Here is a 19,864-nt window from a genome sequence, read left to right as displayed (position 1 = left end):
TGTAATTTTTTTTCCCCACAAATAGTTAGTGGATGAAATAATTTCTGGAGAGCAGAGCAGAGTACTTGCGATTAAAATCTGTTCAGTTGATATTTAAAGAAATAGTCTCTCCAAAGTATCAAATAGCGTGGCTGTTGATAAAGAAATTTTATTTTTCAGAAACTAGTTCCGTATGAAATTGGAGTTCCATAATTTATCTCTAATTAAAATTACTCACACTTCCGGACCAAGCTACTACTAGAGGGAGGAGTGGACGACCACGAGGAGCGCGCATAGCACAAACTCGACGCCAAGTCACCAACCAGAACCAAGCATGTAAGGAGAGTGGGCATAGCATAACTGAAGTAAATCGTTAAGCGTTAACGCGTTAGCCATTTGTTCATAAAAAAGAAGAATAAAAAAAAGCAGCTTCATTTCATTTGGCTCGCTCTGTACTGTACCCATAAATAAAATAAAATAAAATAAAATAAAATAAAAAGCCCTTATTTGATAATTACTTTTAAAGTTTAACAAATTCTTATCAATTTAACTGATTATTTTAAATAATTCTTAATAATTACTTTCAAAGTTAAATAAATCTTTATCAATTTAGATTATCACATAGTTTCCTAATAATTACTCAGAGTCAAATAATTAAATAAGTTCTTATCAATTTAATTTATCTATTTAACCTTTTAATAATTACTCTTATAATCAAATAAGTCATTATTAATTTAATTAATTCATTTAAATTTTTATAAATTGAAAAATCGCTTTTACAAGCCCCATTTGATGCTATGTGTGCTCCAATGTGAATCCAGTATACCGAGTGCCATTAAGTCAAGTAATGCTTGAAACTCTTCTTCCTTTTCTGGATCCAAATGGGACATATCAAAAAGTACTAAGTTCAACATTGAATATGTTTAATGGTAATAACAGTACGCAATATCTATATTTTTAATCATTTATTCTATTGAGAATTAAGTTTTAGAAAGATAATAAGAAAGTTATGTGATAAAAATTAGCCTTTTTTAACCTAAATTTTCAACGTTTTGACTCTAATAGTAATTGTAAGAATTTAAATGGATTAACTAAATTGAAAATGACTTATTATTTTTAACTTTTATTTGGGAAATCTTTGTGATTACATCTTTGTTCTTTTTCAAATGGGGATTTTGTTAGCTTTTTCCCATATATGTTACTGTCAAAATGTTTCAGCCAATATTCACCAACATTGTCGATGATGAACGCTATAGGGACTAGAATATTGTGGTTGGTTTCTAATTATCGTCTTTTATCTCTTTTCCACTAAAATTAAAGACCAGATCTTAAAAAATTAATCTGGTCAAGTTCCGTAGGTTGTTAACTTGATTGCAAGATATACCTGAAATTCTTTATTTAGCCAGTATGGTGGCTACTGTAGTTGAATTTTCTCAAATTGGGGCCTAACTAATGAATACTTCATTTAATATAGGGTGATGTGGAGTCCATCGCATCAAAAAACCCCAAAGAACTGACTGCACTGCTTGAGCAGATTTCTGGGTCTGAGGAGCTCAAGAGAGAATATGAGGATCTAGAAGAGAAGAAAGCCAGTGCTGAAAAAAAAATTAGCACCGTTTTATCAAAAAAAAAAAAAAGAACAGTAGTGATGGAGAGGAAGCAAAAGAAAGAGCAGAAGGAAGAACCAGAAAGCATCTTGGCTTGCAAGATCAACTGGTTTCAACTGTGGTATTTTTCATCTCTTCGAGATAAATGCTGAATGTGTCCATGAATTATGTTAATAATTTAGTGGTCTTCTCATGGAAGTAATTGCTTTCATCACCCTTGTTTTCTTTTTCTCCACAGAAAGCTTTGAAGAAAGAACACTTCTTATGGCAATTGTTTATTATAGATAAGGACATTAAAAAGATAAATGATGACCTTGAAGCTGAAAGGAAAAATGGAGAAGGTGTAATGCAAGAAACAGAGAATTTTGAATTTGAAGCAAGCAAGAATAAGAAAGAACAAGTGAAGTACCTGAAAGAGATTGCACAATGTGACAAGAAGATTGCAGAGAGAAGTTCTAAACTTGACAAGAATGTGAGTTTTGCTGGCATTTTTGTTGTTCTATTGACAATAGTTATTTTTTTGAATGTTTCTAATAGTTGGGCATAGCTTTACGCATAGTTTTTAATTGCCAGGGCATGAAGTGGACAGTCTTAAGCAAGTTGGAAGACACTTCATGTGAACACACATGTATATTTATGGTCCAAGTGTGGAATGCATAAGTTATGAAGAATATGGCACTGATTCTCTTGAATAAAGTTGAACGGAGGAGTTATGTAGCTAAGCAAGTGGGATCTTATTGTAGCGTTATCGAGTTGAATTGGGATTAGCAATAAAGCCAACCAGTGATTGTTGATGGAATGTGTAAAACTGTTGGTTTTACACTTGTGAAGATCCCCAAGCTTTAGGCACTGATTTACTTATTGAGCATCACTTGTGATTGGCAATTCATGACTAAGAGACGCCTCAGGAAGTATTGGAGATAGGATATCTTGTTATGGAAAAGAGATTGGATTGCAAGAAACTGTTACTTTAGCAAATTTCTCAGAAACGTTGTGGGGTTATTAGGGATATTTGTTTCTGATTGCTGAAGGAGTTCTTATTGTTGTCTCCTACTCTTGTTTCTTCATGAATAGATTCGTTATTTAAAATGTTTGTAATGATCTTACAGGGTAATTCATAAAAAAGTCATATATGTTTGCAATATCTTGATAGACACGTCATGAATGTGTGTTTCTGTACATTTTTCAATAAAATTCAATATATTTGTGAATTCATTTGGATTTTCATGTGACCATTCTTATTTGAATATTTCTGAAATATGATCCTCTATTTCAATTCATTGCTTATTTTGATCCCCAAAAAGTAGTCTGTGGTTATTTGTTTTGTTGTTTTCCTCTTCACAGCATCCTGAGCTTATGAAACTTAATGAGGAAATGTCTCATTTAACTTCAAAAATTAAGAGTAGCTGTAAGTAGCTTGATAGAAAAAGAGAAGAAAGGAGAAAACATTCTGATGAGATAGATGAGCTGCAGAAGTGAATACAGGATCTGGCTGCAAAACTGGAAGATCTGCATGAAAGAAGTCGAGATGGTGGTGAAAGACTCCCCCTAGCTGACAGTCAACTAACTGAATATTTTCAGATGCAAGTTTCTTTTAGTTTTAATATAATGTTTTTGACTCTGCATACATTTTTGTTGGCACATAATTTTTTGCTGCTTCAGTTGTTCATTCTCAAATTTGATTTGAAGGGTTTGCACTGACTGCCCAAGCTATTCCTTCTGTATGGATATTGTTATGCATAGAATTAATCATTAACTTGTGTATGATGGAACTCTGCGTCGTTCTTCAAGGATTCCTATCAAGAATAGGAAGTATATGAACTAAGTCTTGCTCTTGGACCAAGTCTTGCTGTTGCCTGCTGCTGTCATAAACTTATTTTTATTTGTTGCACTTATTTTTAATTCTTCATTTTTATTTGAATAAGTCAAATGTGCTGTTAAGATTTACTGCAGCAAATATTTCCTATTTTTGCCAATTTCGCAGAATACAATGGTCGCCCTCCTTCTCTAGCGCCATCCTGGTGAGTGCGATTTTGGATACTCCGGTCACTTGCACTGCTGGACGCGTCTTTGCTAGGAAGAGAAAGCTCAGAGAATTTAGTGATGGCTGCTTTAATTTGCTGCAGTTCCTCACTAAGTCCCCGTTCTATTTTTGATAGGTTATCTTGGAGCTGGCCTAAGCCAACTTCCAGATTTTCGATTCTCTCTTTGTTGGTTGCCATAAAAAGAGAAAAGGAATAAGATAATTAGGATAAAAGGGCTCTGATACCACTGATAGGACCCTGTCAAAGCCAAGATGGTATTCTACTTATGGTGAGAATGAACCAAAGAGATTTTCTCTTAATTGATAATTTTTCATTCATAATTACTGCTGCAAATACAAAAGGTTTAAATAGAAAAAAGAATGAAACAACTTGATCCTATTTCTAAGGCCACCAACGGCACTTCCTGAAATATATTAGCCATGATCTGCTGAGAGAATCAAGCACTAATTTGACTTATTAAATGACAATTAATAAATGAATAATATTGCAGCAAATAAAAAACTTAAGCAGCAGACTAAGTCCAAGTATAGACTTTCGAGTCTATCATTACTCCCCTCTTCCCAAAAGAACCTTGTCCTCAAGGTTCAAAGAAAGGAATCAAAACGTCAAAACTGGAGACTTCTCTGCAATTTTAGTGACTTTTCCGGTCCACCGCCGTCATCATCTTCTTCGTTTTCAACTCCACCATCCAATAAAAGCAGTTGGGGCGTTACACATTTATGCCCAGGGGTAAGTTCTTTGAATACCAAAATACGTTAAAATTGGAGTTTCCAAAATACTCCGGTGATGATCCAACTGAATGGTTCACAAGGGTGGATCAGTTCTTTGAATACCAGGGAACCCCAGACTCAGAAAAGGTGTCTTTGGCCTCTTATCACCTTCGGGGAGAGGCAAACGAATGGTGGCAGTGGCTTCGCAGGACTCACACCGAAGCAGGGACGGCAGTAACATGGGCAATCTTCTCTGAGGAATTATGGTCCCGATTTGGGCCTACTGACTGTGAAGATTTCGATGAGTCCTTATCAAAAATTCGCCAAACTGGACTCTTGCGAGATTATCAACGGGAGTTCGAAAGATTGGGTAACAGGGTAAAAGGGTGGACACAAAAGGCACTTGTTGGGACGTTTATGGGAGGTCTTAAACCAGAGATTGCTGAGGGAATCAGAATGTTTAAACCGAAAACTCTGAAAGAAGCCATCAGCCTAGCTCGAATGAGGATGAGCGATTCTTTGCGACAAAAGAAGGCAATTCGTCCGTCTTATCAGACGAGTTTTTTGTCCCCGACAACGAGCAAACCATCTACACCAATAAAACGGCTTTCGTGGGAAGAGATGCAAAATCGGCGGGCGAAAGGACTGTGCTTTAATTGTGATGAGAAGTTTGTTCCTGGACACAGGTGTACTAAACCCCAACTTCTTCTTCTTGATGGCGGATTTGACATTGAAGACGATGATGAAGATGGTGAACCTGAAATTTCTCTACACGCACTTACTGGGTGGTCTTCATCAGGTACCATGCGGGTTGTTATTCAAATCAAATCCTTAGAACTGATTTGCCTCATTGATAGTGGGTCCACGCACAATTTCATCAACGAAAAAGTGGCCGGATCACTCAAATTGTTGGTCGAACCAACCAGACCCTTCAACGTGAAAGTAGCAAATGGGGATCCTCTTCAATGCAGTGGAAAATTCAGAAATACTCCAGCTCTCTTGCAAGGTATACCCTTCTCAATTACATTTTATTCCTTGCCAATCATGGGTTTGGATGTGGTATTAGGGGTACAGTGGCTGCGGCAATTGGGGACAGTCCAATGCAATTGGGACAGGTTGACTATGGATTTTATTTGGAATGGGGAGCAGCGACACCTGCAAGGTTTAACAGAACAGCAAATTAAATCTTCCTCCTTGAAGGCGATGGCTAAAGAGCTGCGACACCATAGCTCATTTTTTGCCATTTGCGTTGAAACTTCATCAATAGATTTACCCGAAGGAATTCACCCAGAGATGCGGAAATTGCTGGATAAATTTTCAGATGTTTATCATCGGCCAAATCAGCTCCCTCCTGAGCGCACTATCAGCCACCATATCAACCTCAAGGAAGGAACGAATCCAGTTAATGTCCGACCATACAGATTACAGAGCCCTCAACGCAGTGACAATCCGGGACAGATTTCCAATTCCAACCGTTGAAGATATGTTGGACGAACTTCATGGAGCTGCCTACTTTACAAAACTGGATTTCATCGCAGGATTCCATCAAGTTCGAGTTCACCCCGCTGATGTCCACAAAACAGCCTTTCGCACACATAATGGCCACTACGAATATTTGGTAATGCCCTTCGGCTTGTGTAATGCTCCCTCAACTTTCCAAGCTTTGATGAACACAATTTTTCGTCCATATTTACGGAAATTTGTGTTAGTTTTCTTTGATGATGTCTTAATCTATAGTCCGAATTGGGGTGTGCATCTGCAACATGTACAATTGGCTCTTGAGTTGTTGCGACAACATAAATTTTACATCAAGCTTAGCAAATGTGCTTTTGGTCAGCAACAAATAGAATATTTGGGGCATATTGTCTCTTGTGATGGTGTACAGGTGGACCAAGGAAAGATTAAAGTTATACTTGAATGGCCTAAACCCACTAACGTGTCTGAATTACGTGGTTTTTTAGGCTTAACAGGTTATTACAGGAAGTTCGTGCGAGATTATGGAGTCATAGCTCGACCTTTAACTAATTTGTTGAAGAAAGGACAATTTTCTTGGAATGAAGAAGCAGCTAAAGCCTTTACAGACTTGAAAAAGGCTATGGCAGCTACTCCAACACTTGCCATGCCTAATTTTGACGAGCCTTTTGTCGTCACCACCGATGCCTCCAATAACGGCATAGGCGCTGTGTTATCCCAGAATGACAAACCAATTGCTTTCATGAGTCGAGCATTGGGAGCCTCCAAACAGTCCTGGTCCACATATGCCAAGGAAATGCTAGCTATTCTACAAGCTATTCGGACATGGCGTCCATACCTACTTGGCCGCAAGTTCTTCATTCAAACAGACCAACGAAGCCTCAAATATTTGGTGGAGCAGAGAATTGTCACTCCTGAACAGCAGAAATGGGTTTCTAAGCTACTGGGCTTCGACTACGAAATCATTTATAAACCAGGCAAAGAAAACACGGTTGCTGATGCCTTATCACGGGTTAGAGGTAGTCCAAGTTTAAATGCATTTTTTCTGCCTCATACTTCACTTTGGGATCAGATTCGGGCTTCAATCACCACTCATCCTTACATGATTAATATCAGTAAATTGGCTTCCAACAATCCGGGCTCTCCTTACTTTTGGCGAAATGGGTTGATTTTTTATAAAAATCGGGTTGTGGTTCCCCCAAATTCTGATTTAACTTGTCAGATTCTACAGGAATTCCATGATTCCCCTAGTGGTGGACACTCAGGCGTTTTACGCACCTACAAAAGAATTGCTCCTCAATTTTACTGGCCCTCTATGCGCAAACAGATCCAGGAATATGTTGCTGCCTGTTCTGTTTGTCAGAAAAATAAAGTCTCCACCTCTTCTCCGGCCGGGCTTCTTCAACCACTATCCATTCCACATCAAGTTTGGGATGACATTGCAATGGATTTTGTTGACGGGCTCCCAACTTCAGCTGGAAAGAATTCAATTTTGGTGGTTGTCGACCGACTTAGTAAATATGCACACTTCTTGCCCCTAGCTCACCCTTACTCGTCTATAGCTATTGCTGAAAAATTCTTGGATGTGATTGTCAAATACCATGGAATGCCTAAGTCCATAATCAGTGACAGAGATCCAATCTTTATAAGCAATTTTTGGCGTGAATTTTTCAAGCTGTCCGGAACTAAGCTGAATATGAGTTCCTCTTATCATCCTGAAACCGATGGCCAATCAGAAGTCACAAATCGATGTCTGGAGCAGTACCTTCGCTGCTTCGCGTCTCAACAGCCACGCAAATGGTGCTCATTCCTACCATGGGCAGAATATTGGTATAACACTTCCTTTCACCTAACGATTGGTATGACTCCTTTCTTTGCTTTATATGGTAGACATCCACCGGGGGTGCCTCGGTATGAAGGGGGACATTCTCCTATTCATGAAGTCGATCAGACCTTGCAGACAAGAGATGAAATCTTGCGGGAACTGAAATCTCATTTGTCACGTGCTGCTAATCAAATGAAGCAGTATGTCGATTTGAAGCGCAGAGATGTTGAATTTCAAGTCGGAGATCATGTCTACCTTAAGCTATAGCCTTACCGCCAACAATCGGTGTCAAAGAGGGCTTCTCAAAAACTTGCAAGTTGTTATTTTGGGCCCTATCGAGTGCTGGAACGTGTTGGAAAATTGGCTTATAAATTGGAGCTCCCTGCTGGTTCTAAGGTCCATCCAGTGTTTCATGTGTCACTTCTTAAACAACATATTGGTGACACTTTTCCTGTCTCTGATGTTTTGCCCCTACTGTCGGATGATGGTGAAGCCATTTTGGAACCAGCAACAATATTGGATACAAGGTGGATTCGTAGAGGGTCTAGAACCATTCAAGAAAGTCTGGTTTTATGGAAACATTTGCCACAGGAGGATGCTACCTGGGAAAATTCAGTTGAATTACAAGTTTGATTTCCGAATCTGAACCTTGAGGACAAGGTTCCTTTTAAAGGGGGGAGTAATGATGGAACTCTGCGTCGTTCTTCAAGGATTCCTATCAAGAATAGGAAGTATATGAACTAAGTCTTGCTCTTGGACCAAGTCTTGCTGTTGCCTGCTGCTGTCATAAACTTATTTTTATTTGTTGCACTTATTTTTAATTCTTCATTTTTATTTGAATAAGTCAAATGTGCTGTTAAGATTTACTGCAGCAAATATTTCCTATTTTTGCTCATTGTGCCGTTTGTGGCCTTAAGTGTAGGATTTGTTAATTGTTCCTTCTGCTATTTATTCATTTGTATTGGCAGCAGTAAAGAGAAGAAAAAAAAAATACACCAAAATTCTCATTTTGAGAACCAAATTCTTTAAAGCTTTGACTGGGACCCATCAGTGTATTAGGGGTAAACTAATTAAGCAACAGGCATATTTTGTTAATGTTTAAACCCTATTAGAAGAATTTTGCAATATATTACTTGAGGCTCAATTTAACTGTTTATTACCATTCTAGGTCTATGTTGTCATGTAGTTGTAATAAATTGGCTTATGATGGTAATGGCAATCATATAAATTCATGCTATGCTAGCTAATATAAATTATTGAAAAGCATTATATTTCAGATTAAATAGGGAAAACATCCCCTCATTAGGGCTTCTACCTGCCTGTCAAACTTGGCCTGTCCAAAACCTCCTTTTCATCCCTTGGCTTGACAGTTTTCATCCCTGCATCCTTCTTAGTAATAATAATAAGACTAATGAATTTATTTAATATATACATATTAATTATTAATAATAACAAAAATAAACGGAAATATTAAGAATTAAGAAATTAAAAAATCATATTAAATAGTGATAATAATAAGATAGAGGTAAAATTGGCAAATGAAAAAAAAAATCTAATAGAGTGTCGCTTGTTATCTTTAGGTGAACTTATTTTAAAAATCAGTTGTTTTATATATATATATAGATTGTGAATTACTGCAGCAGGATGTGGTAGATAGAAATTTTTGAAAAACAAATGCCTCCATTGATAATTTCCATGGCACTAGTGAAAATTTCTGTAGTAAATGAACAGGCTGGAAAGTCCATTGGTGAATCCACAGGTTTTCCTCTTTTTCCTGTGCTCTGGAAAGAGAGGATGACAAAGGTGAAAACAACTTATACATTCCTGTTAGTTTTCACGTTGCTAATATTTGATCGAGTCCTTGAAAAAGGAAACTGTATAATTCAGTTCTTATATTTATTTTTTTTTAAAAAATTGCAATTATTTTTATTTTAAAATAAATCTAAATATATCAATTTGCTTTAAATTAATATAGAAAATAAAATGACACTTTTGAAATGAGTTTGATATAAATCAACGGGTGATTTTTCCCAGTAAAGTTGAGATGAAAAAGAAAAAAAAAACTTCTTTTAATTGTCATCAATTGTTTTAAAAATACTAAAACTTATTTTAGTTTGTAAAAAGGGATTTGTTTATTACCGTTTTACTTTTGGAAATTTTACATTTTGTTACGCTAAGATTTTTTTTATACAGGGAGATAAGGAATAGAGATTTGAACTTAATATCTATCAGATAAGTAATATATCTTTATTATTGGATTAAGTTAAATTATACAACGACTTCTGAAATTTGATTGTGAGATTTTATATTTTGTAACAATTGAGATTTTTTTATAAGAAAATAAAGAATAGAAACTCGAACATGACATCTATCATATGAGTAATATGTCTTTGCTATTGGATCAAGTTAGATTAGACAACGACTTTCGAAATTTGACTTTGAGAGAAGTAGATACTAAATCATGAGTTATTTATTTTTTTAGTGAATAGAAGAATTAGCCTTAATATAACAATAGAAAAAAAATTATTGAATCCACATTATCTAATCTTTCCATTAATTTGTATAAACTAAATATATAATCTAAATTTAACTCTGAACTGCTAAAACTTGTTTTTCCTGTGACCTGTTATTCCTGTCAAACAACCATCAATTCCAAACCACCCAGACGACTGACGTCCAAGAGCCTTCTCCCATTCAAAAACAGTAAAATACAAATTCACACAAAACCATCCATCATGTAATAGTGCCATCTCCCTAAATTTGGTGCCAGATAATAGTGGTTGGAATTCCAAATCTCATCTTAGCTTTGAGTCAAAAACCCTAAAATTTTCTTCGTTCATAAATATTTCTTTGAATGTGGAAACATAGTCCATCTCACATACAAATTTCCTTGCCCTCTAATCGATTTCCTGCATTCCTGGGTCCTCCACTCCAAATTTGATCTACAATGGAGGAGGAAATCGAGAAGGGTTGTCATGAATACAGTGAAGATGATGAGGCAAAAGCCTTTGAAGAAGAAGAGATGATCTTCAGTTTGCTAAACGCCCATGAGTATAATAATAGCATCCATCAAGTAGATCATCTTGATTCGAAGAATATTATTCGAGAAGATGAAAATTTCGTTGCCTCTCTTCAAATGAAGGTGAGAAAGAAGAAGGCCTTATTAGATTTCAGATGCATGGTTGAAGATGCAATTCTTGGAAATTATATTCTTGAAAATCCCAAAGTAAATCTTTCCAAGAAAGAAATGAATAAGATGATAGAACAACTGGGAGAGATTACTCTTTGGGGTGTGCCTCTATTGCCAAGCAAAGGCCATGAAGGCACGGATACTGTGCTATTGAAATTCTTGAAGGCCAAAGATTTTAAGGTTCAGGAGGCCTTCAATATGCTACGAAAGACCTTGAAATGGCGAAAAGATTACAAGACTGATGCCATTCTTGAAGAGGATTTGCTTCTTGATCTTGATCTGGATAAGGTTTTGTACGTGAATAGTGTAGACAAGCAAGGCAACCCTTTGTATTATAATATGTATGGGGCGTTCAAGGATAAGGAGTTTTACAAGAGAGTATTAGGAACAGAGGAGGATCGAGAGAAATTCTTGAGATGGAGAATCCAATTCATGGAGAAAATAATCAAGAAACTTACCTTCAAAGCAGGAGAGGCAGGTTCTGTACTACAGATTACAGATTTCAAGAACAGTCCTGGCCCAGAAATGAAGGAGCTACGTGCGGTTTCCAAGAAAGCCTTCTTTCTGCTTCAAGCCAATTATCCTGAGATCATTCACGCGAATGTAAGTACAGAATTAATTAAGCAACTCTCTCTCACTCTCTATCTCTCTCGTTAGCCATGTGCAATTGTTTTAACTATACATGTTACTATAATCTGGCAGATACTAATAAATGTCCCTTTCTGGTACTACACATCCCTCCTAGTATCGTCCAAGCTCGTGAACCATAGAACTAAAAGGAACTTCATTTTTGTTAGGCCATCAAAAGTCACTCAGACCCTTCTAAAGTAAGAAATCTAATTATTATAATTTTCAATTCTATATTATTTGCAAATATTCTCTGTTAAGTTTTTTTTTTTTTTTTTAACCCATTTTTGCTTGAATGAACACAAAAAGGTACATAACCCCAGAAAACCTACCAATTGAATATGGTGGTCTAAAAAGAGACAATGATGGTGAGTTCCTTCCTGAGGACAGTGCTTCTGAGGTGATTGTGAAAGGAAATTCATCTAGGTCCATCAAAATCCCAGTCTCTGAGGTACTAATCAATATATATATAAAGTTTTGCTTTCTCATTGATATATGTTATTTCAGAATTATTTCACCTAATGTGTATATATTACATAGGTGCATGAAAAATAAGAAGTTCTTTATTTCCTTGGTGTTTCAGGCTGGGGTGACAATTGTTTGGGAATTTACTGTGGTTGGATGGGATGTGACCTGCAGAGAAGAGTTCATTCCAGAGGATGAAGGCTCATACAAAATCCTGCTGCGCAAGTCCAAGGAAAGGAAGATGGGAGAGTGTGTTAGGAATTCATTTTACATAAATGAACCAGGGAAAATAATGATTACCATTGACAATGCAACCCTCAAGAAAAGAAGGGTCTATTATAGATCTAAGACCAAACCCTTTGTACCCAATTATATCATCAATAACATCAAATAGCTTTACATTTTGCATTTTCTTTATTCACTTCAATTTCTGCGCCCTAATTAACATACAATTAGGATCAGAAGAAATAAAAATTGAAAATTCCAAATGTACACAAGAAAGTGAAAACCCTTGAACCAAAAATAGGGTAATTACATTATTTTCATTGCTTATTCATAGAAGGCTACATATTTTTATTGCCACACGTAAGAGATTATACTTCTCCTTGTAATCTCAATATACATATATATATTAACTAAGTACACACCGACAGGCTACTGCCTGCCTCCTTACTATTATTTTACTTTATTATTATTATTATTATTATTATTATATATGTACGTATATTCCTTAAGCTGCAGCCCACCTTCCAGAGCGAGGCCTTGCACTTGTCAAGGTCGTCTCTTGCGTGCTAAACTTGAGCCTCCTTGCGTCCTCCAACGACACCCGGTAGGCGTTGGCGATCACCTCCACCGGCAGGGCCCTAATAGTGGAGGCACGGCCTGCAAGATCAGTGGTCATGGCATTGTCGTTGGTCTGGAATGCTACATATTCGAACACATCCCTCTCCGTCCTTTTCACCACCGCGAAGTTCTGTGGCACCGTCAGGACCTGTCCCTGTCTTACGTTTCCGTCGAAGACAGCATTGCCGTTTTCATCCACCACTTGAACCTGCGCTTGACCCCTCACTGCGTATATTATGCTGTGGGCGTTCATATGCCAGTGTGGTAACCTCACAGTATTCTGCCACCACCAACATATTTATAAAATTAGTCATTTGTCGTCGTGAAGTCTAGAGTTATAAATTGTAATTAAGCTTTTCTAATCTCTTACATTGTAGAGAACAACATGGGAAGCACTGAGTTGGAGCCTCTGAAGAATGTGGAGGTTGTTGCTGTTGACGGTGCTCACACGACCAGCTTCTGTGACGAATACGTCTGCGCGTGAGGGATCACCGATGTTCTCTACATTCCTCAAGGAGCAGAAGGTCTCTTCGAGGCCATTGTAGCGTCGGCCTTGTCCACTCTCTCGCTCTAATTGCTCCTGTCTCTCTTGCTGGGTTCTTGGTGGCCTGACTAGATGAAGGTTACCTTCCACCCTCACAATGCTGCCTCTGAAGTCATTCTCGCTTTGAAGCTTCCTAGCCAAGTGTTCATTGACATTGAAAGCTTCTGCCAGGAACCTTGAATCCATTCCACAGAAGAGATTGTTGCAATTGCTTTGTTGTTGCTCCCCGAAGGGGCCACGGCGGGGATCTCGCTCGCCTCTCGGATCACGGCGTTCATCATATCGTCGCTCGAACTCATCTTCTGGGTTACCAGCTAGATAGAAGTTCTGTGACACCAAGAAATTGTTACGTATTAGCTAGCGCAGCAACCCAAAACCTAGTGAATATTTGCAAGAAAATTTACTTTCATACTCTAGGGTTCATGTCAAGCTGGTTGGCTTTATTGCTGACGTCAAGGACAGAAACGGCAACAACGTGTTCATTACCGTCGTTGTAGCACCAGTGAGCCACTCCGGCGGGAATAGCAATGATATCGCCCTGTCGGAAACGTCGGACCTTCTGGTGTTGGTCTTGGACCCCACTGCTTCCACCTGTTTGCTGAGATTCCTGAAATGTTTCAGGGCATCCAGCAAATATGGTCCCAACCACACCCCTACCTGTAAATATACCATATCAATTTAATATATATTCTCATTAATTGTTTTGTATACAGCTTGAAAATATATCAGAATAAGCGAATAAATTCACCTTGGACTATGTAAACGAGCTGCGGAGCATTGCTGTACGATGGCAATGAAAGACCTTTGGGTTCAATGGTTTTCCTAACAACGGCCACTCCAGCACATTGGAACTGATCGTCATTTGGATTCCAAGACTCTACTACACCGGCTTCGCATTCAATGCGATTATCTGGTTCTAGGGCATCGATTCTATCTACTTGGCACTCTCCTTGTGGCTGAGGTTGCCGTATAGCGAGGGAGCCATGAAAAAGAAGAACAAGGCAAAGAGAAAGGGTGAAAAGGAAATTAGCCTTAGCCATTTGTTTCAGAGAGCTTGAGCTTATTTCGTGTGAGTTGAAGTGATGTGGTAGGCAGAGTTGAGGCGTGGTATTTATGGAACAAGGAGGAGGGTGAGCGAGTGACACATAAGAGATGGTGCTAATGGTTTCTCAAGCCACCCTTCGCTTTGCATGTCTTACACCTCAGTATCTGCAAGGCAGGTGTCACATAGCTTGTGAGAAGAATACAATTATTGTCTAGGGAGATGAGAGGAAGAAGAGGACGATCTTTATGTACTCGAGTTGAGATATTGTCTTAGTTGAATCCCACGTGAAGACTCGACGAACGGACATTCTGTGCAGAACTGTTAGTCGGTCATTTTCTGGACCCATTATTCTTAATTTTGTCTCTTTTTAACTCTTGTCTTGTGTTGTCTGCTTTTCTAACTTTATGAATAGAATTACTCTTACCTACACTCCATATTAAAATTATAAATTTCATATAAAAAAAATAAAAATATCAAAAAAGTAAATCTAAGTAATTAGATTATAAAAATATAAAAAAATAACTCTAAGTAGTTAAATTATAACATTTAATTAATTAATTAATAACTTAATCACTTATATAAGTTCATATTAAAAATAAATTAAATTATAATTTAATTAATATTTTTTCTAAAATTTAATAAATTTATATACTCAATCAATTTACATAGGACATTTTATAAAAAATCATAATGATCTTATCTAATATCATGTTTACTTACATTTATATTTTATTAATTTTCTACCAATAAGCAAACAAGAAATTTTCCTGTAATTAATTAATAAGTGTAAGATCTAACTAATTCATTAAGATTTTTCAATTTGAAGTGTTTTCTTTTACTTACTCTCTTTTTCTAAATTAAATTTTTAAAGTGAGTGAATTATTAAAATTAAAAAATTTAATTTATTATATTATAAAATAAATATTCAATTTTTTCTCTAATAAAAAAATTAAATAGTAAAAATTCAAATATAAATGTATCAAATGAATAATATATTTTTAATAACTAAACCAAACCAAGTTAGTGAATAAATATTTAACTGTTTATATATAATTTTTTTTATTAGGTTAATTTTTATTGTTGGAATTTTTGGTGAACAATTACTGAAACTATCCAAAATCAAGACAGCGAAGGAATAAGTATATTGCCGTACAACACTTTCTCTCTTTTTTAGTATTTTTAATATAATTTATATAATTTGTGCTATATTTCATGCCTTCTGCTCTTCAATCTACAGCATTTTCTGAGGTTGAGGATGAGGTTAATGGACAACGTACACTTGTTCTCTTTAAATCAATAAAGCCATTTGGCCAAGGGGTTGGATTATATCATGCTCATCAAATTGTCACATAGGAAATTTAAAAATAGTTTAATATTTACCAATAAATTATTAATAATTATGCAGATTATCTGAAGGATTTGCAAGGCTGCACATGCTCATATCTCGAGAGGTTATTATGCAAGCTTACTGTTTGCTGTTTGGAGAGAAGGCCCTTGAATGGGGATCAAGGTGAAGTTTTCCATTTGCGCAGAGTACTTAACAGAGGCAAGAAGGGCAAGTGCTAACTTTCACGATCTTGTTGCCGTGTCCTTAATCCTTACTGTTCATATTGCCAGTAAACCTTTTCTTGAACTGCAATTCAAGCGATCGGATAAAACAGGGTATCATGCTTTGGTGGACCCCTTCATGCCTGGCTGAGATTTAGGTGAGTGTTGGGGTCCCCAAAGGTTGAAACATTGCAAAATTTATCTTGAACTGTGGTCTCTTGACTATTTGTAAATGTGCATGGAGAAGTTAATTTTGGGCCTTACTGCATATATTTGGTTTACAGGATTATACACCGTCTAAGATTTTTAGCAGTCATGCTCCATTTTATTCTAAAAGAAAACTTGATATTCAAGAGTATCACATTCTCTTCCACTTCTCTCATCCTCTCACTCTGTGACAGTATCACAGTTACAGTTCTTGCAATTCTAATGTTTATTGAAGATGTGCCTTCCTCCTAATCAACGGTAGAAGATGACACATTGCAAGATTTAAGAAAGGTGTTGAAGAAATTTAGAGAGGTACCACAAAACTCATTCTTTCTGCACGGATTTGAGCTCAATTAGAGGAAGCAACTTGCAGGTCCGTCCAAAACAAATAATTCTCAAAAATATGGAGAAAAGAAATTCTAAATCAAAGCAGAAATAACAGCTCTGTCCAAAAATTGCTTTGGAGAGAATAAGAACATGCAAATACTTTATTAGATTCATTAGCCCAGACATGGCCAACTTCTCTTCAGCCTGCAGTTCAGTCTCTCTTTAATCTGTGCTCTTTCCTTACACAAAAAAATAAATGAATAAATAAACATGGGAAATATCTGGATCAAAAATAAAAGTTCATCAATGCCAACCTAGACTCACTAAATGTATATATATATTTTTTGTTAGGGAATTATGTGATATTTGCATGCAAGAAAAAGCTTTTAATGCCATATATTTTTTGTGTTTCCTTTTGCGCTTTTTTTTTTTTTTTTTTTTTTTTGTTGCTGGTGTTGGTTCTCTTCTCCAAATTTGGAGTTTCTTTTCCATTTTTTTGGGCTATTTTTACAATCAATTTATATGTACCTTATAAAATTCACCCCTGTTATGAGAAAATCAAAGAAAATTGATCAAATGATCCACAAATTTATTTCTTCAACATGTTCTTAGCAGTACAAAGTGAAGGTGTACTGACCTTGAAGCTTCAGTTCTTAACAGCAGTAATATGCTTCATGATCATTCCAACTATATCTGGCTGGACTTTTGAGGCTGATTCCTTCAGTTTCTGAATCTTTATTTCAGTTTCCTCTTCAAGCCTTTTCACAGTTGACCCTGAATTCCCACTTGTCTGCATTTATCACCAAACTAAAATAAAGAACATATTTGCCATTCAAGCTAGTAAAAAAATATACTGTTTCTTTTTTCCCTTCTGGTATTGATTTATGTTATCAGCAAAAATGTAGAAAGGGGTGACTCAGTACATGAAGCATCCCGGAGAAATTATATAGTTGTAGAAATGCTAAAGATTGAACCCTGAACTACTAGCAATGGCTAAAGAAATATATTCTATTGATACCTCAGACAGTTTCTTTTGATATTCAGACTCTAATTTGGATCGATAGTCTGCAACATCTTTCTCAGCTTCGTCTTTGGCTTGCTTTAATCTTGTCAGCTTCACTAATCAAAGAATATGAAATATTGAAGAAATGAAAGAAAAAATGAATCAAAATAACAGAATTAGTGGCCAAAAAGGGGGAAAAAATGAAAAGATGGGAGAACTTTCCTATGTTCTTACAGTTTCTTGCAGCAGAAACTATCTGTTGAGCTTCCTGTTCTGCAGTTAGCAGCATCTGAATGCCTACTTGACCCCTCGTGGAATTCATGATAAATATAACCTCAACTAGAAACAAGAATTGTAATTGAAACTCAATAAAAACTCATAGAATACAAGTTTTCATGCACTTGTACCAATTTTCTCAGAAGCTTTCTAATAGAAATTTTAATTAAATTGCAGCAAACTTCCATTGTGTCTGCAACGTCTGAGAGCTAAAATAAGTATGAAAATTTCCGAGCCTTGAAACCCATGTGCTTGTTTATATCTAGTTTCAATTTTGAAATAGAATAATATGATTGAAAATCAATCTGAGTGGGATTCGAACCTCAGATTTCACCCTCCATTCCCATTTCTACAACAAACAAAATATGATATAAGGAAGAAAATACAGACGAGCACGGCTGAGGCATTAACCTAGTTTTGTAACACATTTTCCTCTAAAAGGCAACTTATATGTTCAAATCTCATAAAAGAAAAAACTATGAAGATGATTGAGAGAATTAAAGCCTGTTAAAATGAAATTAAATAAAGGATTTATTTGATTTAGATTAATCAAACACATTATTCGTTTGAATAAGAAATAAAAATTAAAATAAATAAGAAAATAAATAAATAAATATTACCTGAACAAAAGAAAATAAAGAAAGAATTGTTTTCCAGGAAAGTTTTCCCCTGAAGGATAAAAATTAATGGTGGCACTCAATTTGTTGGAAACAAGAATTGCAGAGAGAGAGAATTTCTCCATAGTCCAAGGGATAATTAGTTTAGCTTAATTACTTAATTAATCCCTGGTCAAAATGGTTAGTGAATACGTGTATCTTTTTTTTTTTTTTTTTTTTTTTTTAATGGTACACTGTAGTAACAAGCCCATATTAAATTAAATTGTTTTAAAAATTAATCTTTTAAAATTTTGGGCCATTATTCGGTGCGAGCTCATTAAAATTCAAATTAACTAAATTGAAGTAAATTTTAATTTAATATGGGCTCCTTAGGCCTAGGTGTATATTAATATATAATATTAACTTAATTATAAACTTAAAAGTAATATAAAAAAATATAAAAATGTAAATAGAAGAATATGTTTAAAAATTAAAATAAATTAATAATAAATATATGTTGGTTCGTTAAATTAAATTTTTTCAAATTCTGATATTTTATTTTATTTTTTAATTTGATTTATATATATTTTATTTTTTTGTAATTTAAAATAATGTTAATGTATATAATGAAATTGCATGGTTAAATTATTGTTGAAAAAAATTAATTATAAAATTAAAAAATAAATTATTTTTTTAAGTATATTTTATTGTTTAGTGTATTATTATTATAAAATTTTTATTTTATTATATTGATATCTTGAAATTTTATATTATTATATTGTCTAAATATTATAATTTTAAAGACTCTTATAACACTAAACAAAAATCCTTTTATTTTTTTGTAATTACTATAAAAATTATATTAATATTTAATATATGAAATTGAATAAATTATTTATATATATATATATATATATATATATATATATATATATATATATATATGAGAGAGAGAGAGAGAGGTAAATTCGAATCGGAGCCAACTACTTTTGATTTCATATTAAGTCTAACTTTCTCATTTAGAGCAAATAATTTTTATATTCTGCATGTGCATTAAATAATTTATTATTATTATTATTATTATTATTATTATTATTATTATAAATAAATATTTTTTTACCATAAAAATATAATTTTTTTTCACTTGTTTTAAATTATATTCAATATTTTTTTAGAAGAATATTTAATTTATTAGTTACTTAATGTGTCCTTATTAAATATATATCAAAATTTTAAAAAATAATTAATTTTAAGAATAATTTAACAATATAAATTAGTTAATTTTAGTGAATTAATGTGTCATTTAATATCAATGGTGGGATATATTAAAAATAGAAAAAGTAAAATTTATTGTTTTAACAATATTAATTTTATGTTTTTTAATTTGTGTAAAAATGGAAGCATACCTTTCTTTATAAGGCGGATGAAAAAAAAATCTAATTTTACAAAAAATTTAAACCTTTGTGTGCATTTACCCCAATTTTTTTTTTTAATTTTGGTAGTTTTGATGAAATTTCTAAAATTGAAAGCAATTTTATCAAACTAATTAAATTG

The 19,864-nt window shown here is 34.8% G+C and overlaps 3 protein-coding genes and 1 pseudogene across 4 annotated transcripts; 2 read left to right on the top strand and 2 right to left on the bottom strand.

Moving 5' to 3' along the window:
- The first annotated feature begins 1,222 nt into the window (after positions 1 to 1,222).
- On the top strand, positions 1,223 to 3,065 carry LOC131169311 (structural maintenance of chromosomes protein 1-like; annotated as a pseudogene).
- A 7,463-nt stretch (positions 3,066 to 10,528) lies between these two features.
- LOC110635305 (patellin-4-like) lies at positions 10,529 to 12,388 on the top strand. Its single transcript, XM_058129026.1, has 4 exons — positions 10,529 to 11,432; positions 11,532 to 11,656; positions 11,766 to 11,907; positions 12,040 to 12,388. The coding sequence occupies exons 1-4, from the start codon at positions 10,587 to 10,589 to the stop codon at positions 12,313 to 12,315; spliced, it is 1,389 nt and encodes a 462-aa protein (XP_057985009.1). The 5' UTR covers positions 10,529 to 10,586; the 3' UTR covers positions 12,316 to 12,388.
- A 56-nt stretch (positions 12,389 to 12,444) lies between these two features.
- LOC110635304 (11S globulin seed storage protein 1-like) lies at positions 12,445 to 14,405 on the bottom strand. The gene is made up of 4 exons (XM_021784586.2): positions 14,057 to 14,405; positions 13,721 to 13,965; positions 13,135 to 13,635; positions 12,445 to 13,044 (listed from the first exon to the last, which is right to left on the bottom strand). The coding sequence occupies exons 1-4, from the start codon at positions 14,346 to 14,348 to the stop codon at positions 12,652 to 12,654; spliced, it is 1,431 nt and encodes a 476-aa protein (XP_021640278.2). The 5' UTR covers positions 14,349 to 14,405; the 3' UTR covers positions 12,445 to 12,651.
- A 1,543-nt stretch (positions 14,406 to 15,948) lies between these two features.
- LOC110635314 (V-type proton ATPase subunit G-like) lies at positions 15,949 to 18,464 on the bottom strand. 2 transcript variants are annotated; one of them, XM_058128703.1, is made up of 5 exons: positions 18,335 to 18,464; positions 17,673 to 17,777; positions 17,454 to 17,554; positions 17,073 to 17,225; positions 15,949 to 16,674 (listed from the first exon to the last, which is right to left on the bottom strand). In XM_058128703.1, exons 2-4 carry the CDS (start codon positions 17,758 to 17,760, stop codon positions 17,082 to 17,084), a joined length of 333 nt encoding a protein of 110 aa, XP_057984686.1. In that variant the 5' UTR covers positions 17,761 to 17,777; positions 18,335 to 18,464; the 3' UTR covers positions 15,949 to 16,674; positions 17,073 to 17,081. The 2 variants fall into 2 exon arrangements, with proteins under 2 accessions (XP_057984686.1, XP_057984687.1); XM_058128704.1 differs by having other exon boundaries at positions 15,949 to 16,669.
- Between the last annotated feature and the right edge of the window lie 1,400 nt (positions 18,465 to 19,864).

This window comes from Hevea brasiliensis, chromosome 10, assembly GCF_030052815.1.
Source record: "Hevea brasiliensis isolate MT/VB/25A 57/8 chromosome 10, ASM3005281v1, whole genome shotgun sequence".
NCBI lineage: Eukaryota > Viridiplantae > Streptophyta > Magnoliopsida > Malpighiales > Euphorbiaceae > Hevea > Hevea brasiliensis.
The sequence above is the reverse complement of the archived record's forward strand: the minus strand, read 5'-3'. Positions and strand labels throughout refer to the sequence as shown.

Coding starts and splice junctions, on each gene's coding strand:
- LOC110635304 (XM_021784586.2), bottom strand. CDS start 14,348: ATGGCTAAGGCTAATTTCCTTTTCACCCTTTCTCTTTGCCTTGTTCTT. Junction 13,966..14,056: donor GCTCGTTTACATAGTCCAAG/GTGAATTTATTC, acceptor GTATATTTACAG/GTAGGGGTGTGGTTGGGACC. Junction 13,636..13,720: donor AGCTTGACATGAACCCTAGA/GTATGAAAGTAA, acceptor TTGGTGTCACAG/AACTTCTATCTAGCTGGTAA.
- LOC110635314 (XM_058128703.1), bottom strand. CDS start 17,760: ATGAATTCCACGAGGGGTCAAGTAGGCATTCAGATGCTGCTAACTGCA. Junction 17,555..17,672: donor AGTTTCTGCTGCAAGAAACT/GTAAGAACATAG, acceptor TTCTTTGATTAG/TGAAGCTGACAAGATTAAAG. Junction 17,226..17,453: donor ATCAAAAGAAACTGTCTGAG/GTATCAATAGAA, acceptor TGATAAATGCAG/ACAAGTGGGAATTCAGGGTC.
- LOC110635305 (XM_058129026.1), top strand. CDS start 10,587: ATGGAGGAGGAAATCGAGAAGGGTTGTCATGAATACAGTGAAGATGAT. Junction 11,433..11,531: donor CTGAGATCATTCACGCGAAT/GTAAGTACAGAA, acceptor ATAATCTGGCAG/ATACTAATAAATGTCCCTTT. Junction 11,657..11,765: donor GTCACTCAGACCCTTCTAAA/GTAAGAAATCTA, acceptor GAACACAAAAAG/GTACATAACCCCAGAAAACC.